At 35.4% G+C, this 21,185-nt stretch overlaps 2 protein-coding genes across 2 annotated transcripts in view; one reads left to right on the forward strand and one right to left on the reverse strand.

Moving 5' to 3' along the window:
- The window catches only part of LOC149829648 (exocyst complex component EXO84B-like), a 78,225-nt gene extending 75,943 nt beyond the window's left edge, over positions 1-2,282 (forward strand). The window contains exon 7 of the mRNA XM_090016057.1: positions 1,776-2,282. Within this exon, the coding sequence (XP_089872183.1) occupies positions 1,776-1,938 (163 nt within the window). The 3' untranslated portion in view covers positions 1,939-2,282. The remainder of the gene's footprint in view (positions 1-1,775) is intronic.
- Positions 1-21,185, reverse strand: part of LOC149829649 (actin-interacting protein 1-2-like) — a 96,322-nt gene that overhangs the window by 29,212 nt on the left and 45,925 nt on the right. The window lies entirely within an intron of this gene.

A 21,185-nucleotide genomic window follows, 5' to 3' on the forward strand; every position in this document is an offset into this window, starting at 1 on the left:
TTGATATACGTAGATGATATTATTATCATAGGGAACTGCAGAATAAATCAGAGATTCAAAATGAAGGATCTGGGAGATCTGCGGTATTTTCTTGGGGGTGGAAGTTGATAAGACATGTGATACCCTTACTCTTACTCAACACAAATACACAATGGATATTCTTAGTAGGGCAGACATGAAAGATTGTGAGCCATTAGCAACTCCCAGTATCATCCATCAGAAACTGAGTTCTAAAGAAGAAGATTTATATGAGGATCCGACTAGGTATCGCAACATAGTTGGCATGCTGCAATACCTAACTTTTACTAGACCTGACGTAGTGTATTCGGTTAATCAGGTATCTCAGTTTATGCATGAACCTCATACACCGCACATGGAGGCAGTTAAGCGAATACTACAGTATTTAAAAGGTACAGTTGGTGATGACCTGGTGTACAGGAAAAGTGAATCAAATCAAGATGGCCATGAAATCATTATTTATGCTGATGCTGATTGGGAGGGTGACCTAGATGAACGACTGTCAGTATCTGGTTATTGTAGTTTCATTGGGTCAAACATGGTGTCTTGGAGCAGTAGAAAGCAAAAGGTGGTTGCTAGGTCGAGTACAGAGGCTGAATATAGATCGATGACTGCTGCCACTGTTGAGGCTACATGGATAAGACATCTCCTAGCAGAGATGGGAGAACCGATTGCTCGACCACTTCTGCTGTGAGATAATCAAAGTGCCATTAATATGTCTTTTAACCCCATCTATCACATTCGAGCCAAGCACATTAAGATAGATCAACATTTCATCAGGAAAAAGGTTGAAGAAAAGGAGATTGAGCCTATGTTTGTGCGAACCGATGAGCAAGTTGCAGATATTTTCACCAAAGGGCTCACAAAAGACAAATTCTGGTTTCTGAAAAGCAAGTTGTTCATGGTTCAAGACCATGCACAACTTGAGGGAGGCTGAAAAGAAGTGATTGGACCCGACCTCTGTACCGGATCGGATCCAGATCCAAACATAGTATTGTAATTCTTTTTGTTATTAAAGGGTATTTTTGTACCCTAAAAGTATGTATTAGTTAAATACTCGTACCCTAATATAATGAAAACACGTTGAACACTTTAACGTGTTGTTTTTCTGCAGCCTCTTTCCCATTATCGTGTTTTCTCTTTTCTTGCACAGGTGTAACCTGGAGATCATTGTATTTTAACATTCTCTTCCCTCCTTCCCGTTGTTTTTATTGGGAGAGCTGATGTGGGGTTGATATCATTGGAAATCACCATGATCAAGGTCCAACCCCTCCCTGCTGGGACTCAAAGGGGCAGCACTCCCAGCAAGCATCAGAATCACTGCTGTTACTTTCTCCTTTTTTGATTGTTTGTTTTTCTCACACTAAACAAACATCAGAATTGGAATCACATGAGATTCGAAATCATGTGATTTTTGAATCTCATGAGATTGCAAATCTCATCTGATTTATTCACTTTTGCAAATTACAACCAAACATACATACCCTTGATGTTGGTGGGGCATTTGGCTGAGCTTTCTCTTTTGTTTGTTTTCTCTTATGTGCTCAAGTCTCTTGAGTGTAGTCTATATTGAAGTAGTTCAAGGTTTGAGAGATCTTTTGTTTCGAAAACCAGTATGCTTGACACATTGTATGGGGAGTTCTAACCATGACCTGGTTTCATGGATACTTCATTGGTCCCTTTGGTGACTGAGACTTGGTACAAACAAATTTTTTTCTGAAAATTTTGTCATGCTAATCATTTTTCTGGTTTGACAGTGAACTGCCATATGATCAGTGGTTTGGTGAGGTTTCGGAAGAGGCTATGCTTCGATTGAGTGGAAGAACTAAAATGATGAATGGGGAGCGGGATCTTAACAGTCCAACTGCATCTATATCAGCTCAGTCGATCTCTTCAATTAGATCTCATGGAAGCAACTAGTCATCAGTTAATGGTACCACTTGTGATCTATGGGGTCAGAGTAGGGTCATTGTGTTGCCTCGAAACAAGCCAATTCTTGATAGGCCTGCACATGTTCTGCCATTTTGTGGCAGTCATGTATAAATAGCAGACTGTTTATTCTTTTAACAAGCTGCCTTTGGTGTTTTAACCTGTGTAGGTTGCGATTATTTTTAGAGTTTAGGACGTCTTTTGCTTGCATTGGCCTAGCAAACCAATTTGAGATTGTAAATGTTATCCATTCTTTCTTTTTGTTAATGCTGTATTGTATCATTATCATGCATTGTGTCATGTTAGTTTGTATGTACAATTATTGAATTTCTGGCTGGGATGTGTTTCTGGTTTTTTGAGTGTACACCATTGATAAGAATTCTTTCCAATGGAAAGACCACATAAGGTGATGGATTCTCTGTTCTCAGCCCTCTCTCTGTGTTTGTGTGTTTGCACGTGCATACCCTGAATGAATTTCCTTTGTAGTTTCAATTAATCAGTCTTGGGAAAAGTAGAAGGAAAAATATAATGCGAGAAATTGCAGAAAGTAGAACAATTACAAATGGGAGACTGCAGAGATTGATCAGCACCTGTACATGATTAGCACGTCTATAGTCAAACCGCGTGGAGCATCACACCTCCCTGATACTAAACTGTAAACTGCAAAATAACATATCAAGTACCAATGGCATTTTATCGGGGGTGTCTGCCATTCAGACCTGTATTAGATTTCATAGTGCCGGTTTTAGTTAGTTAGCTCATTCAATCATATTGGATTCAGCCTAAATGATATCTGGATACAACGAAGCATACTTATATTTAGAAACTGGTTCAAAGATATTGTCATTCAAGCAACAATTGAAGTATATTAATATTTAGAAACTGTTTCAAATAGACTGTCAAACAAAAGTAGTCTACTTTATTTGTCAATGCTATTTTTTATTTCTTATTTTACTCTTTCATTGTATTCAAATGTGGGTGTCTATTAGTTTTGTATTAAGTGTATGGAATTTTAGCCCTTTCATTTATTTTGATCAAATTATTGTTTGTTGAGGATTTTGCATGGTTATAAAAAAATGTTTATGTAGCTTGCAAACTATTCATCATTTTTTTATAAGCAATTATTCATCAAATTTGAGATCTAGATGGTTCCATCTTTGCTACAGTCTACATGGAGCCATTTCAAGGTAGTCAAATGGGTCGAGCACGTGGGTCTTAAAGTTGCCACAGAAAATGCATGGTCCAAAACGTATTATGCAGTAAATGAGTTCCCGAGTGTTGAAAGGGTTTTGGTTTGACCCTGAATCTAAGCAAGTCATATCTCCTATGAACTATGCAACAATTACATAAAGGTAATTTTCTTAAAGGATCATAGTGCATTTTCACTTTTCTCTTCATGTAGTTTTTTTTTTGAAGGAATAAATCATTTCTTCATTCAGCTCATACAAGCTGGTTGGTCGTTGAGAATTCGACCTTAATCAAATAGAACAAACTTCACATATAGAGGTCACCGTTTACAATGGGGTGTAGCCTCTCCAAATGCTCCACATCAGAAATGATAGATCGGTTCAGGTCACACAACATTGCAGCTTGTCTCTTTGAAGATTCTGGCATTCCTCTCGTGCCAGGCTGAGATGATCCAACAGTGCCAGACAAAGCACCAAGGCCCAAGAAGGAGATCTCTTGCCCAGGATTCCATCCTAACCATTAACCATTGGGTAAGGCAGCGACCAGGCTAGCCGTAAGAGCTCCTTGAAGAAAGGGCAATCCAAAAAGAGAGCACAAGGGCTGGGCAGTTGCATGCCCCACTTTTTCAGGTCCCCCTATCCAAGAGTAGCAACCAGGTGAAGAGGCTGGCTCTAGGGGATGGTACCCCTACCCTAGATGGTATATGCAGGTAGCTGTGCTCAGCCCGGATCAGTAAGATAGTAACAACTATTTGTAATTAGAACAAGAAATAAATAAATATAGGGTTAATCTAATCATTAAACTAGTTGTATTTAACATTAGATGAATTTAAACTTATTAAAATGACTAAAATATCTTTAAAAAAATAACATTTTTGAAAATCAAGGTCTCTTTTTTGGGAACTACAGGTCTTCTACATTTGGAGGGAAGTTAAAAGTCAAACATCTTTTTCAAAAACATAACTTTATAAATCTATCAAAATTACCTTTGTACCTCAAAAAGTAACTATGCAATTTCATAAATGTTATTATTTTATAGGCATTTTTAAGGTTGAATCCATCAATGTTAAATATAACTAGTTTAATGTTAGATTAACCTATAAATATAAATGAAGGCCTATCCATGGATATGTTTCAATTTAAGATAATTATAGCAAAGAATAAGGTCGAAAAATGACCGTACTCTATGGATAATTTGATGTGTTTTTCTAAAAATCGTATAATTTTCACTATTCTTCTGCAAATACTCAACTTCGTTAAGTCCTTTTTATCCTCCACAATTGCAAATTGATGGGTTATTGTGATAAAATTGTATGCTTGCCGGCTAGTGCAAACTCCCACTTAAATCCAGAATCACACGTTTTCTTGTGAACCTCACAAACTCACATAAATTTATTTACGAACATTCAGTGAAACTGAAACCCCTAACGTAACAAATATCCTACATAATACGCATATATAATATGAACCTCGCATAAATTTATTTGTGCACATCCGGTTAGACTGAAACTATTAAAATCTCAAATATCCTACTTATTCACATATACTTTACCAGTTTTCATAAATATATGTGTGAACCTTCACTTAAACTAGTTGCATTTAACATTAGATGAGTTTAAATTTATTAAAATGATTAAAATATCTTTAAAAAAATAGCATTTTTGAAAATCCAGGTCTCTTTTTTGGGCATTACAAGTCTTTTACACTTGGAGGAAGGTTAAAAGTCAAACATTTTTTTCAAAAAAATAACTTTATAAATCTATCAAAATTACTTTTTTACCTCAAAAAGTAACTATGCATTTTACAAAATATTATTCTTTTGAAAGCATTTCAAAGGTTGAATCCATCAATGTTAAATACAACTAGTTTAATGTTAGATTAACCTATAAATATAAATGAGGGCCTATCCATGGCTATGTCTCAACTTAAAAGAATTACAACAAATAATAAGGTCGAAAAATGACCATACTATACGAATAATTTGGTACATTTATCTAAAAATCCTATAATTTTTGCTATTCTCCTGATGTCAAAATTCGTAAATACCCAGCTTTGTTAGGACATTTTTACCCTTCACAATTACAAATTGATGGGTTATTACGATAAAATTGTATCACTCGTCAGCTAGTGCAAACACTCAAATCTAGAATTGCACGCTTTCATATGTGTGCCTCACGAATTCACATAAATTTATTTATGAACATTCGGTTAAACTAAAAGCCCTAACATAGCAAATATTCTACATAATTCACATATATAATACGAACCTCACACAAATTTATTTGTGCACATCTGGTTAGTCTGAAACAACAAAAATCATAAATATCCTTACTTATTCGCATATACTTTACCAATTCTCATAAATATATGTGTGAACCTCTACTTAAACAGAATGTCACATCACAAATATCATACTTAAATATTGTGAATTTATGACATATATGCAAATTTCTTGCATATATGTGGACTTTCTGACAAATATGCAAAATTTGCCGATACATTGCATATGTTTTGGATGAATACTATGCAAGTTTTCTTATGATTTGTGGAGTTCTCAAATCATATATAAACTCATTTTTGTACCTAGGGTTTCTTTTTCTCGTTTGTTTCTACCTTCTAGAACCCTCTTTATTGTTTCTCACTCCTTGCAAAGATTTTCGTGTAATTTGACACTGCATTTTGAGGAGGTTGTGGTATCATCCATGTCATCGACTTTCCCATCTACAAGTTTGAACAGTGAGTTCCATACAATATATATGCATATTGTTTGTTTTTTCACACTGAACTTTTTTTTATATGTGATAATTTAATAACCCTATGCATATTTCTGTTTGGTTGTTGCTATGGATGTCTTTTGCATGTTTTCCTATGTTGTTATCAACTTTTTCAGCCACCAGATTTATCGTTTAGGGTTTACTATGTTTAGGTTTTTTTTCATAGATATATATATTTGTTTTTGTTATAGATGATTTATGATTGTTTTCTTGCCCTTTAATTAATATTTGTTGCTCTTGTTTTAGTATAATAGGGCTAGGGTTCACTGTGCACAAGCATTGAACATCTATAGTGGTTGTTGTAGGCGGTCAAAGATGACATCTAAAAGGGATAAAGTACACTACTATAGGTCTGATTGATCTAATCAAAGATCTATAGTGGTCTTAAAAAATAATACCCTTAAAGAATTTATGACTTTAATATCTCATAAAATTGATATATGAAAGACTTATTGAGCCTCCAGTATAGTTATTCTCCGAACATAAACAACCAACAAATATTGATAAATGTTTTGAACGATGATGATGTAGAATATATGTTATTTAGTGGTAATGTTTACTTGGATGCATGCAAAGTTAATCAATAAATAGTTAAATGAGGAATAGTTGATGAATTGAATGATGTGAATAGAATGCGCATCTATCTCAGACACCGTTTATCGAGCTCAGTCCTTTGCCAATTTGATGTTGTACAAAGGCCAATGAAAAGCTAAAGGTTGAGATGACATCGATCATTTAGGTGCCAGGTGTCGATATCTCGATAGATGAGTTGTGGACACTTGTGGGTTAAATGTAAATTTATATTGTAAGCTTCAAACATTAAGGATGTAACCACATACACACATATAAGCAGTGGATAATGTTGCACTTCTTTTATTATTTGTATGGTTTAGATTCAGTTTTTGCTTTGATTTATGAAATTTTATTATTTTTGTGGTTTGTACATGCACACACACACATATGAATGAATATATGAGCATGTATGAATGAATGAATATATGAGCATGTATGAATGAATGAATGTATGAGAATATACAAGCAGGTTCATTATAAATAAATGGATGCTAATAAATTTATGCAAATATTTACTAGAATGAGAAAGTTTGCATAATTTGTCAACTTTCACAACTATTTTATACAGAATGTCTCAATTTTCATAAATATTTTATGTGGACTTCTTCATCCTCACAAACATTTGTTAATTTCTGCATTTATTTTATGTAGACTTCCTCGTTTCAAAAAATATTTGTATATGATTGACAAATATTTGCAAGGATGAACAAGTTTGCATAAAATAATTACAAAAGTTGACATATATTTGCAATGATGAGACATGCCACATAAAATAATTGCATAAATCGACAAATATTTGTCTCATCACTGCAAATATTTGTCAATTTATGCAAATTATTTTATGTGAACTTTATTATCGTAGAAACACCCAATTTTTGTAAATATTTGATGTGGACTTCCTCATTCTTGTAAATATTTGCCATTTTTCATAATTATTTTATGTGAACATCCTCATTCCAATAAAAACATGCTCACATAAATTCATTTAAATGACATTATATACAATATCAATGAGTTATAATATTTGTTCTTGCACACAGATTTATAAAACAATCACATTAAAGTCATTGTTGTGGATGCTGTCAAGGGCGCGATCATAGCTCCTTAATGTCCTTATTTGCATTCTCGAGAAGAACAACTTTACTTCGTATCATATCCTTAAGCATGCAATATTAAACAAATTCAAAATTTCATACAATAACAAGACAAAAAATATTGAAAAGCATTGCAAAAAATAAGCAAACTATTTGCGAGGATGACTAAGTCCCCTAATCAAATAGTGTTCCCTAATCATGCTTATAATACAAGCTACACAACATATAAAAAACAAAAAACTGCAAGTTGAGAACCATTGGTTGGGAAACACTCTTTGATTCCGCTGTCAAAGATGTGCTTTTCGAAAAAAAATGTTGTCAATGGTTCAACCATGATGAACTGCCGTCAATGAATAGTTGTCAAAAATAGTTGCTGGAACTAGTCGTTGAAGGGGATCACTGGTTGAGGACCACAAAGAACCCTAGTTTATGCAAAAATAGTCATAGGAGTGTGAACAACGAGTTTATATATGATTCATGAACTCTGCAAAAAGTAAGAAATATCACATATATGTCATAAATTCATAAATTTTTAAATAAGATATTTGCGATATTGTGACGATCAGTTTAAGTGGAGGTTCAAGCATATGTTTAAGCAAATTCATGAAGTATATGCGAAAAAGTATGATATTTTGGATGTTCTGAGATTCTTAACCAAATTTTCGTAAATATATTTATGCAAATTGGTGAAGTATATACAAATAAGTATGATATTTGCGATTTTAGTAGTTTCAGTTTAAATTATGCAAGGATCCTATTAGATATGCAAATTATGTAGGATATTTGCGATGTTAGGGGTTTTAGTTTTATTGAATTATGCGAGTTTGTGAGGTCCGCTTAAGAAAATATGCGATTTTGGATTTAAGTGAGTTTGCACTAGCCATGAGCAGTATAATTTTATTGCAATAACCCATCAATTCATAATTGCAAAGGGTAAAAAGTCCTAACGAAGTTGGGTATTTGTGATTTTGGACATCAGGACAATAGTAAAAATTATAGGAAAGCGCATCAAATTATCCATATAGTACAATCATTTTTTGTAATAAGGCTACAAAAAAATTTCTTCTTCGATTCTTGAGGACGTGATCTTGGTACGATGACAAAACCAATTGCATAGTGTCAGATGGACAACAAGATTAAGCTATCAATGGGCCTCCTAATTCAACTATGATAGCCACCTCAGTGAATTTGTGGTCCATCTAGGTATACTATGGATATTGTTGGTATGCCATCAAAAGTAGTTTAATACAACTGATTATATCATACATAGTTATCAAAAAATAAAATGGACATGAGAAACGATGAGTGAAGTGGAAGTGAGTATTGAAAAGTAGTATGAAGCAAGAAGATACCTACATAAAATCTTTCAAAAAATATATTAATCTTTCAAGATACCTATATAAAAAACAATATAAAGCACAAGTGAAATTAAATAAGAGATTACGTGAACACAAGTATAAATCCATACGAAATCAACATGCAAGCTTGTTATAGATTAACTATTATTTTCTAATATAAATATGTAGGGAGTGAGTGTGAGCGAGTGAGAAGTGAGAGGAAAACGTTAAGTCCTCGCTTGTTCATATTTATGAAAAATATGTCAGCTCTGCCTTTCTATGTGAAAGCTTCCACTGAGAGATATATAAAAGGATTTACACATAAAAAGTGGTAGGTGGTGGTAAAAACTTGGCTCACTTTGTCAGTTTGGCACTTTTCCATCATGATGATTTGATGTTTGTTTCATTGATGGTGCAAAAGGATTACATCAAGGTTGTCAGCTCAACCCTTCCCCATATAAGTTGCATGAAACATATAAGGCCTTAGGAAGCAAGAAAGTTTATTTGGAAAATGAGGAGAAAGTGGAGCTTACCACATAAGAGAATCGAGTTTTTCATATTTCAGAAAAAGCTTATCGAAGCTTCATATTTTAAGGAAATGAAGAGTTTCCAACTTCTGAAGCACACTTCCAGAAAAGCAAGCTTCCCCATGTAGCAAGAAGCTTCTAGTAACTATAATATAAGATAACAATCTACATATGGATTTGCAACTACAATTTAGCTGATAATTTTGTTGTGGAGCAAACTGATGTAACAAAAAAGTGCAATAATAATGGATCAGCTACTCCTTTCTTAAAAAAAGGCAAAAAGAATAAAAAAGGATTAACCACCTCTACAAATTTTAATATACTACTTGAGCTGAGAAGATAAAGGAACTCACAAACATATGCTTAGATTGCATTTTTTAATATAATACCTTTTCTAGGGAGATAAGGAGCTAGCAAATGTATTCCGACATTAGGTAGATATTGAATGTCTTAAAGTTCTTGCACCCATCTTTAGTTTTCAAGAACATGATACATATATTTGTTTTATTGAAAAAATGATCGTACTACCCTTAAGAATAATTGTATTTCACCACGTATTTACAAAATATCGCAATATCCTTGCATATCCACCTGCTTAATTTTTAGTGAATTTGGGGGGTACTTTTGATGATTTTACTCTTATGCTAAAACTTAAAAAGCAGCTTTTAACATTTCAAGCGAAACTCTCCCGATCTTAGAATTTCAGCAAAACTCGACTTCAAAAGCGTATATGAGATTCACCTATAGAACAAAACATCAAAAGTACAATTACAATGTGATTATGACTATAACACCCTTTTGCTAAAATATAAAAGTGGATTTCAATGTCACAACCAAGCGAAGCTCCACTTTTAGGGGATTAAGAGATTCACTATACATGAAACTAGCAAAGTTCAAAATTTCAATTGGAACTCCCGATCTTAAAGTTTCAGCAAACTCGACTTTAAAAGTGTAATTAAGCTTCACGTATGAACAAAACAAAAAGGGTACAATTATAGTACAATTCAACATCTAGCAGATCTGTTTCCCTTTTAAAGTTTAAGCGAAACTCTTGTTTTAGCATAGCTAAAATTTTGGCAAAAGTTATTTAGATATAAAAGCGGATTTTTAAAATACAGAAAATGAAGATGCTGTATGCCAAAAATGTTGCATCTTCTAAATTGCCCTATATATTTCAAATCTTCTATAATGCCCTATAATTTTCAAAATTTGCCTGATGTCAGAATTCACAAATTTTTTATTATAAAAGGACTTTTTTACCCTTCACACAAGCAAATTTTCTCTCTATATGCAAACATCCTCCCAAATATCCAAATTTCTCCTAAATATGCAAGTTTTCTCATAAATATGCAAATTTTCTTCTAAATATGAGCATTTTCTCTCAAATATGCAAATTTCCTCCTAAATATGTGATTTTTCACCCAAACATGCAAATGTCGTACTGCATTTGCAAATGTTCTCCTGCTTGTGCCATTTTTTTAATGGTGGTTCACACATGTGTGAGGACATTCATAAATGAGGTTTGCATATTTTGAAGACATTCACTTTTGAAGCTTCATTAAAGGCTTTAGCGGTGCTTTTAAAGCATCACTAAAGGTTTTTTACCTTTAGCGACACTTTTACAAATATCAAGCATGAGACCCTTTGCTTGGCATGTCATGACATTTACAAATATAGTACGCCATTCACAACCATGAGTTGCAAAGGTCACCAAAATATGCAAACTCCTTTTACTAAAATCACATAAGAGGCACAAGCAGGAGGATGCTGGCAAATGTGTGAGGACATTCATGTGCGAAGGAAAGGACATTCACAAATCTTAGATTATTTAGTTAAAAAAGGTGCGTACATTTTGAGGACCTCCGCAACTCATGGTTGATAATGTCCCCAAAATATATAAGCCTTTTTTTAATAAAATCACATAAGGGGCACACACAGAAGGACATTCACAAATGTATGAGAGGAAATTCACATATTTAAGAGAAAATTCGCATGGAAAACTGAGGTCGCTGACCTACATCTGCACACAGGTGCGGCAACAGGCGGTTTTGCACCCTTCAAGAGCAGCAGAGGGGTGACACTCGGCTAAGCTAGGCCCAATCCTGGCATTGCTGAAGTTCTGCACCACTTTTGACAGATATAAAGAGGAAGAGAGAGGTGATCTCGGGTCGCTCGTCTCTTCCTCCCCCGGGTCCTCAGGTGGTGACGACACTAGTGGTGCTCTATTGTGCTGAGTCTGATTTCAGCATGAGGAGGATACGGTAGAGGTATGTGAAGCAAGAGATAGCTCAGAAAAATTATGATTCTATTCAATAAGGAATATGTAGTTTTTAAAAATGTTATAAGAAAAAAAGAAAGGAAAAATTACAGGATATTGACAACAACAAATAAAACAAAATACAACAAGAAATCTATGTAAAACAGAAAGTAGAATGAGATGCTCCATGAGATGCAAGATTGAGTAGAAACTGATACTGTGATATGATCAGGATGGGTAAGGCCAATACTCCCCCTCAAGTTGGAGTCGACAGTTGCATGACGCCCAACTTGGAAATAAGCTTGTGAAATCGGTCCCTCTCAAGTGGCTTAGTAAACACATCAGCAAGATGAGTTTTGGTAGAGACGTGATGTGCTGAGATAAGACTTGTTTGTAATTTTTCACGAATAAAATGACAATCCACCAAAATGTGTTTAGTGCATTCATGAAAAACAGGTTTCGCAGCGATGTGAAGCGCTGATTGATTGTCACAATGTAGCTTTATTGGTTGCAAATGAGAGAAACCAAGATCTTGTAATAATGCATGTAAGCAAATTAACTCACAAGTAGCTATTGCCATAGCTCGATATTTGGACTCGCTGAAGGATGTGGATACCGTATTTTGCTTTTTAGATAGCCATGAGATGGGATTCTGTCCCAAGAATATGAGGTATCCAGTAACTGAACGACGGGTTATGGGGCAAGTGGCCCAGTCCGAATCACAATAAGACGACATTGTAAGGTGTTGCATGAATGCATAAAAATCCTTTTATCTGGCGAAGACTTCAAATATCGAAGGACTCTAAAGGTTGCGTCTTGATGTGAAGTCCATGGGGCTTGCATAAATTGACTCAATAGTTGAACTGAATACACAATATCTGAGCGTGTCACAGTTAAATAAATAAGTCTTTCGACTAAATAACAATATGGAGTTGGATCTGGTAATGGATCTCCATCATCTGGTCTAAGTCGACATTTCTGATCCATAGGGAATTCTATGGGCTTGGCCCTAAGAAGGCCAGCATCAGACAAAATATCCAGAATATATTTCCACTGACTGAGGAAAATGCTAGAAGGAACACACGTCACCTCGATGCCAAGAAAATACTTAAGTTTACTTAAGTCTTTAAGGTGAAATTGTAATATCACGTATTTTCATACTTAGTCATTTTGAGATTTTTCAAAAATTTGGCTAAGTATAGAAGAAAAATCATTTGAACCTTGATATTAGAACAATGCTTTTGAGTCTGGGCTTCACTCAGATCTCATCAATTAGGTCTAAACGAGCCATTTAAAATGTAAGAAAGAGTTTTGTTTCTGACCTTTAAATTCAAGCAAAATTTAAGCGAGATTTGGGTTATTTTTGGGCAAAATTCAAAATTTATATTCATGTGATATATCATTGGATGTGTCTTGGAATGCCGAGCGCAACAATATGTTACTTTTCAGAATTTGAGTTTCGGTTGACCCAGAAATCCTATTTTTTTGAAAAAGGAGCAGTTTGTCGGTTCAGTTCTAGATTTGATTCAGACTGGATCCAATGGATTTGATCCAAATTAATATGGATCTGGACCCTACCAATACCATATTAATTTGGATTTGGTCTAGTCCAAATTTCATTTGTATTTTTGAAGATGGATTTAGATCTTGGATCTGAATCCAGATCCAAATCTATGCCCAATGATTTTATAGCTTTAAATTCATTAAAAAGCTTTAAATTAGAGTTAATTAAGGTTCAGAAGTCTCCCAAGTTATTTTGACTATTTTTAGATAATTATTAATTATTTAATACTAAATAATTAATTAATTTTATTAATTCTGAATTTTTAATTATGATTGTTTAGGACTTCTAAATAGAGTTCTTAAACATACCAAAGAAAGTTTTAGAAAAGACTTTAAAAAAATTGAAAACTTTGAAAAGTCAACCTAAAAAAGATTTTTTAACATTTTGAAAAAGGGAAAGAGAGAGTCCTTAAAAGAGGAAACTCTCCTTCTCCAGCCCATCTAGAGAGGGTTGGAGAAAGGGGGACGTCACCCTCTCTCTTGGGTATTTAAGAAAAAAAAAGAAAGGGAAGAAAGAAAAGAGAAAAGGGAAAAAGAAAGGAGGAGAGAGAAGAAGAAAAGAGAGGAAGGAGGAGGAAGAGGAAGAAGGATGAGCCTTCTTCTCCAGCCATCCAACGTTTATCCACCATCATTCTTGTTCTCTTTTCAATTCACGATCAAGGTACGAGTTTCTCTTTTGATTTTAAATGAGAAAAGGAGCATGCATTTCGTATTCCATGCAATATTTTAGTAAAACCAATGAGAAAAGAGTAAATATTGATATTCACTCTAAGATCCATAGTTGAGGCTAACATTTTCCCTTTTTCGAAATAAAACTGCATATGAGTGTGTATATGCGCTTTTACACACACACACATATATATATATACTTTAACATGCTATTGATCTATGGAGCTGGACCGATCTGCCATGTGTTTAACGTGAGCAGACCTGGTCCAGATCTTGTGTTTAAAGTTTTGAAAAGAAATAAGAAATCAATGCAAATCTGTTTTGTTAGAAAAAAAATTTGTTTACGCTTATGGTCATGTAAAATAGAAAAATCTGTTTTGATTATGGTTCACTAGTTGAATAGCATGTATCGAGGCATGCACGTGACTGTTTATTTTCCTTATTGAATTATGTGAGATTGTGAATCAGCATATGTAAATATAACTATGTGTAAGTAGGCATATTTGAGCCATGATGCTGGTAAATGCATGTATGTATAGATATGCAGAGGTTTATGACATGTTTAATGACATATTTGATGGGAAATGGTTGTGTAATGGGGGTTATGTAGAATCTGATTCTAAAAAAAATCAAATGTGCATGCATATTAGTAAGTTTATTTGTTCACATGTGCTCACTAAAATAAAAAACTGCATATGCATGACTGAGAATGGGTATTCATAGGCATATTTACGCATAAAGTCTGAAACTGTATGATTATTGGCCACACGAAATTGTTATGCATGCATATCTCAAAATAGCACATGATTTATCCTTGCATAGTTATGTTTGGCTCATGTTTTTGCATTGTTGTTGGGTTGACTTGCAGCCCAACCAAGTCTTGCTCAGCTGGCTTGTCAGGCCCTAGTAGACCTGGACAGGTTCAGCTTGTGCAGGGTGGTGACTGTGTTTTGAAAACCTAAATCGACTGGGTATATATTTGTTGTTTTTTATTGTGGGCCGACTGGCAGCCCAGCCGAATTCGGCTGGCCTGTCAGTCCTTGGCATCTCTTTCTGGCCCAACTATATATTGGTTGGGCATGGTATTTAAAAGCTAACGAATATATATATATATATATATAAATATATAAATATAAATATATATATATATATATGAATGCAAGATTTATTTATTAGAAATTCTGGTTCTCTAAGAGCCCCAGCCAACCCACTATATATATATGAATGCAAGATTTCCAGATTTTGTTAAGAGCATGCATTTTGATTCTAATACATGTTATGACTAGATTTTTTCACATGTCTTGACTTGACATGACATGCTTGAGCAATTTATTATTTCAAAGCTGTTCCAAGGACATGTGCACTCATAAAAAGAATGTGTTTGGTTATGTGATCTAGTTTCCATATTTCGCTAAGGTGGTTGGTTTATCTTTATGCATACTAATAATGGAACTTTCCACATGCCTACTTGACACACCCTGTTTGTTTTAGTTTTTAATTGCAAATTTGGCTATCATATGCATACACATACTTCGAATATGGAATGTTTAATGTATGTGCTTATGTGGGAGTGTGTGCTCATGCTTGCGTGATAAATGAAAGCATGTAAATAACATAGTGGGGTAAACTCATGCATATGAATATTTCTGTTTCATACACTTGGTTAAATTGGCATATATGGATGAACATTGGAAAGCATGTTGACACCATTTTATATATGGCATGTTATAATTTTTGCATATGATGCATAGATGGTCAAAATAGATTATCATAGTAGGTCTGGTGAGCCTTGAGCTTGGATTGCTCATTCTTAACTTGTTTTTAATGCATTGCAAAAGGCACATTGATATTGTTTCACTGTATTGCATTGTTCTAGATTTTTCTGTGGGCTGTAGTCCCATGATGGGTCTCGCATGGGGATATGCGAGCTTGTGTATTAATTTTTGCATGTTGAATTATAAATTAATGAATTGTCCATTAATAACAAGATAAAGAAAAAGAACAATGTAATATAGGTTCTGATATATCTCATCATTAGAATGAGACTCTTAGAGTTTCAGTTTTGGGGAACCATGAGGATATAAAAACTCTGTGTGCATTGTTACTACCCCTGAACCCGATATTGAGGTTCTTTCTCCTAGCCACGGTTTTAGGAAAAGTCCACCACTTTACCTGGGGGTAGTGTGTAGACACAACTATTGTTTTGGTATACCAAGAAAGTGACACTTGTGGATGTGGAGGTCCCTAGTGTCCCGACATTAGATGTTGAGGTCTAATATTCCGAAAGTTAATTCGGTCGAGGGATAAGTCTGGAACCCAGTAATAAATTATAATTTATGTGCTAAGTTACCCTGAGAACCCTACTTGACTTTGAGAATTCTTACCCGTTTGATATATCCGCGGGCAACTGTAATAAAAAGAGAAACTTAAATGTGTGCATCCTAATAGGGACATGCATATAATAAGAGGACTTGATAAAGATAATAATTTATTCATGCATGTTTACTGACATCATGCATTTTTCTGTTATGCATTAGATCATGCATATTTACTTACTTTTCCTTATGATGCATAGTTGATATTATGATATTGCATCTTGTTGCATGCTGAATATCTTTATTGCTTAAATAAAATTTATGAAAATTATTCTAGTAATGTCCCTCTAAATTATTGCATGGATCTTATCTGTATTTACTTATGCTTATTTGTTTTATTTGAGATATTCATACACAGAATTCTTAGGATTTTGACACCCTACTTTTGATATTTTTGCAGCCTTGGATGCCCAGTGAGGCGACTTGCTCATGAGAGGAGCTTCGAGAGGACTACACGACTGTTTGATAGACTCTCTTGGACAACATGACTCTTTTCTTTGCATTTAATTTTTATGCACTCTGATATCTTGCATTTGTCACTTGACTCTATTATTCTGAATTAATAAAGTTGGGCTGCTATAGTTTGGATGACGGGTGTAAGATCCCTTTTGGTTTGTCAAGTTTCCTACTTGTGTTGGAACTGTAAAGGTCCCGGGTCTCTGGGAAGATTTATGCAATGGTTTAAAAAAAAAATTCTGCTCTTTTTCTTGGGTATGAGTTGTGATTGTTATAGAAATCGTGTCTAAAGAAAATTCTTAATTTTGGTAATCTTCCAGTCATTATCTCCAATGATAATAATTGCGTCAACATAGATTAGAATAAGAATGAAGCGGTTGGATATTCACCGCTTAAATAAAGTGTAGTCAACTCGAGATTGAATGAATTGAGCATCCTTAAGAGTAGAAGTGAGTTTCATGAACCAGTTTCTCAAGGATTGCTTCATTCCATAAATAGATTTATGAAGTTGACATACTTTATTCATCCTTTTAACTCGAAAACCAGGAGGAAGCCGCATGTAAATCACCGTGTAAGAATGCCTTGCTTACATCAAGCTGACAGAGGAACCAACCCATCATAGTTGCTAAAGAAAGTAAGTACCGAACAATGGCTAGTTTTGCTACTGGTGCAAATGTGTCATGATAGTCAAACCCTTCAATTTGTGTGTACCCTTTTGCCACAAATCATGCCTTATAGTGCTCAATGGATCCATATGCTCGGTATTTAACCTTATACACCCAACGACAACCAAAAGGGTGTTTGTCAGAAGGTAATGTAACTATAGACCAAGTGCGATTATCTTCCAAAGCACAAATTTCACTTGACATTGCCTCACACCAATGCAGATATTTCACTGCCTCGTCAAAATGTCTAGGCTCATCATCAAAAATAAGAAATAAGCGGAAAGCAACATGGGATGGAGAGTATGAATAAAAATGTTGAAAATCTCCAATGGCGTAACGACACTTGGAAGAAGCGAGTTTTGGAGCCGACGATAGACTATGTGATTCAGGTGAGAGCCGAACAAACATAATCCTTAAGGTAAGATGGTGTGGATCTAGGTCATTGGGAATGACACATTTGTGTAACGGGTTGAATTGTGGTTGAATTGGGTGGTGAATTGGATGGATCCGGTTCATTGGATGGTGGTGTATTGGGTGTTGAATTGGGAAGTGAATCATAAGGAAGAGTTGGTGGATCCAGATCATTATTAGTGTCAAGTAATGGGAGAGGCATGACAATGGATATGTCATCTTTTTCAACGTGACCTTGGAAAGGAAGAACTTTTTCATAAAATATTACGTCGTGACTAGTAAATAATTTTTTTGTCTCAAGATAAAAAAGTTGATATCCTTTTTGGTCAAATGAATAACCAATAAATAAGCAACACTTGGTTCAAGAGGAGAATTTATTTTGATATACATTGAGGTTTTTAGCAAAACATAGGCAACCAAACACCCATAAATGATGACACTGAGGTTTATTTCCAAAAAGTAATTCATAAGGTGTTTTATTGTTTGAAATCTTAGAGGGAAGGCGATTGATCAAGTAAGTGGAGGTGAGAATGCACTCTCCCCAGAAGGATAGCGGAAAATGAGATCGAAAGCATAAAGCCCTAGCCACTTCTAAGAGGCGTTGGTGCTTATGTTCAACACGCCCTTTTTGTTGGGGAGTTTCGACACACGATTTTTGATGATCGATGCCATTTTGATGAAGAAAACTTTGAAAACAATGAGAAGTAAATTCAGTACCATGGTCACTACGTATGCGTTTAACTGAAGATTGAAAAAGATTGCAAACTAAGGCACAAAAGCGTTGAATGCAATATAATGTTTCAGATTTGTATCTCATTAAAAAGACCCAAGTGCAACAAGAAAATTCATCGACAATGGTAAGAAAAAAATGAGCACCCGAATGAGATGGCGTGGTATAAGGGCCCTAAATATCACAATGGATAAGATCAAAGGGCTGAGCATGTTGACTTAAACTAGTTGGAAATGGAAGTTGCATTTGCTTAGCGTGGTGACATACATCACAAACATGGTTATAATTGAAAGCAAAATCTAAAACAAATTTATTTAATAAAGAACTTCGGTCACGTAAGGGATGACCCAATCGCATATGCCAAAGAATGCCTTTATTTGATGTTAAAATTTTCAAAGCATGATGAGTGTTGGGAAGGATGAGATGATAAAGGCCATCGCATAGTCTACCTGCTCCAATCATCGTCCTCTTCAAAGGGTGCTGAAAGAGACAAAAAGAAAAAAAAATAGTAATGCAAGAAACAAAAGATGCTAACTTAAGGACAGATAAAAGATTATATTCAAAATTAGGGACATATAAAACATCAAAAAGATTAAGAGAAGAATAAAGGTTAACATTTCTCATATGAGTAACAAGGATTCTTTCACTATTAGGGAGACTAATAGGACGTGGTTTAGGCAAAATAATAACATTGGAAAGAAGGTGAATATGGGGTGTGATGTAATGGGAAGCCCCTGTGCCAATGAATCAGGAAAAATGTGAATGAAATGATGAATTACCTGCAAAATTGGCGGAGGCGGGTTTGGCATCAACATTAAGCCAAGAAGCAAGTTGTCCGAGTTGGTCTTCCGTAAGCTATGAAAGAATAAATGTAGATCTAGATTCGGGCACATTAGGAGTGGGCATAGGCTCCTGTTGAGAGGCTGCGTTGGCCGATCCATGATTTGAACATTTCATGTTAGAGTTGGCCTTTATGTGATGTGGCTGATAGCCATGAAGCGAATAGCAACGACTTTTGACGTGCCCTAATAGCTCCCAGTAATCACACTTTGGATGGGGCTTATTATTCTTGGTGGAAAAGCGGTTGGCAGACAGACAAGACTGATGAAACTTAGCTAAAAGTGTTAAATTATCAATAGCGCCACCACTAAGAGGCATGAGGAGTCGCTGTCTTTCTTCTTGAAGGATCATGGACTAAACTTTGTTGCTATTTGGAAGGGGTTTGATAGTCAAAATGTGACTTTGAATCACGACAAATGTTTTATTCAGCCCCATGAGGAATTGGTATACTTTTTCTCGCTCAAGACAAGTATTGAAGTCTTTGAATGCACCATATGTGCATGCGGGAAGAGAAGAATATGAACCAAGTTCATCCCAAAGTGTTTTGAGTGTGGTGAAATAAGTGGCAAGTGAATTTTTCTCCTGGCGGTGGTTGGAGATAAGCTTCTTCAATTGGTAAATTCGAGTGGCATTTCCTTGAGAAAATCGTTCTTCTAAGTCAACCCAAACATCCCAAGTTGTGTCCGCATAAATGACACTATTGAAGATGTCTTTAGAAAGGGCATTGAGAGATTGAAAATCGGTTGGCACTTCTAAATCAACACCAAGATTGAAAATCGGTTGATGAACTTGCTGGCTTTGGGAGAGAACCATCGCCGAACACAAATTTGTGTTTGGCATTCAAGGCCATCCGCATATCACGTTGCCAGGTTGAGTAATTATCATCCATAAGCATAAAGGTAACAAGCATGGTTCCAGGGTTGTCAACGTGATGCAACAAGTATGGTGACAAAGCATCAACTCGTGTTTCAGAGGATGAATCTTGATGAGCACCAGAAATAGGATGGGTTGTTTGAGCATGATCGGCCATAGTAGAAAGATGAAAAAGAAGCCGAGATCGTCCTTCCGGCTCTGATATAATGTAAAGCAAGAGATAGCTCAGAAAAATTGTGATTGCATTCAATAAGGAATTTGTAGTATTTAAGAATGTTATAAGAAAAAATGAAAGGAAAAATTACAGGATATTGACAACAACAAATAAAACAAAATACAACAAGAAATCTATGCAAAACAGAAAGTAGAATGAGACACTCCATGAGATGCAGGATTGAGCAGAAATTGATCCTGTAATAAAGATAGAAACTGATCCTGTGATATAATCAGCATAGGTAGGGCCAATAAGGTGGTTATGCTTGCCTCCCTTCTAGCAAAACCACAGGAATGGGCAGGAAGATGGGGGTGTAGCGACTGTGGTTGTCTGGTAGAACTAGGCAGAAGACAGTGAGATGGTGGCGACAGTCATGTGCAGGGAACATAGGAGGGAAGAAGAAAGTGGACAGTGGCTTTGGTGGTGATGCCGACTGCTGCTCACGAGCAGGTCGTCGACCTCACCTATGCAGGTGAGTCCGCTGGAGGCTGCATAGGGGGTGTCGTCGGGTGGTGTACTCGGCTGGGCTGAGTTGGGTTCCAACAATGGCGTCGGCTTGAGTGGTGATGCCCCTCACCACCACTAGAAATGGTAAGGAGAGGGAGAGAGGGGGTGGTCGACACCCACCCTCTCACTTTAGAGAGAGAGTGAGAGAGAAAGAAAGTGTGTGTCTCGAGAATGCTCATTCACAAA

Source organism: Nuphar pumila, chromosome 8 (assembly GCF_984573655.1).
Source record: "Nuphar pumila chromosome 8, dmNupPumi1.hap1.1, whole genome shotgun sequence".
NCBI lineage: Eukaryota > Viridiplantae > Streptophyta > Magnoliopsida > Nymphaeales > Nymphaeaceae > Nuphar > Nuphar pumila.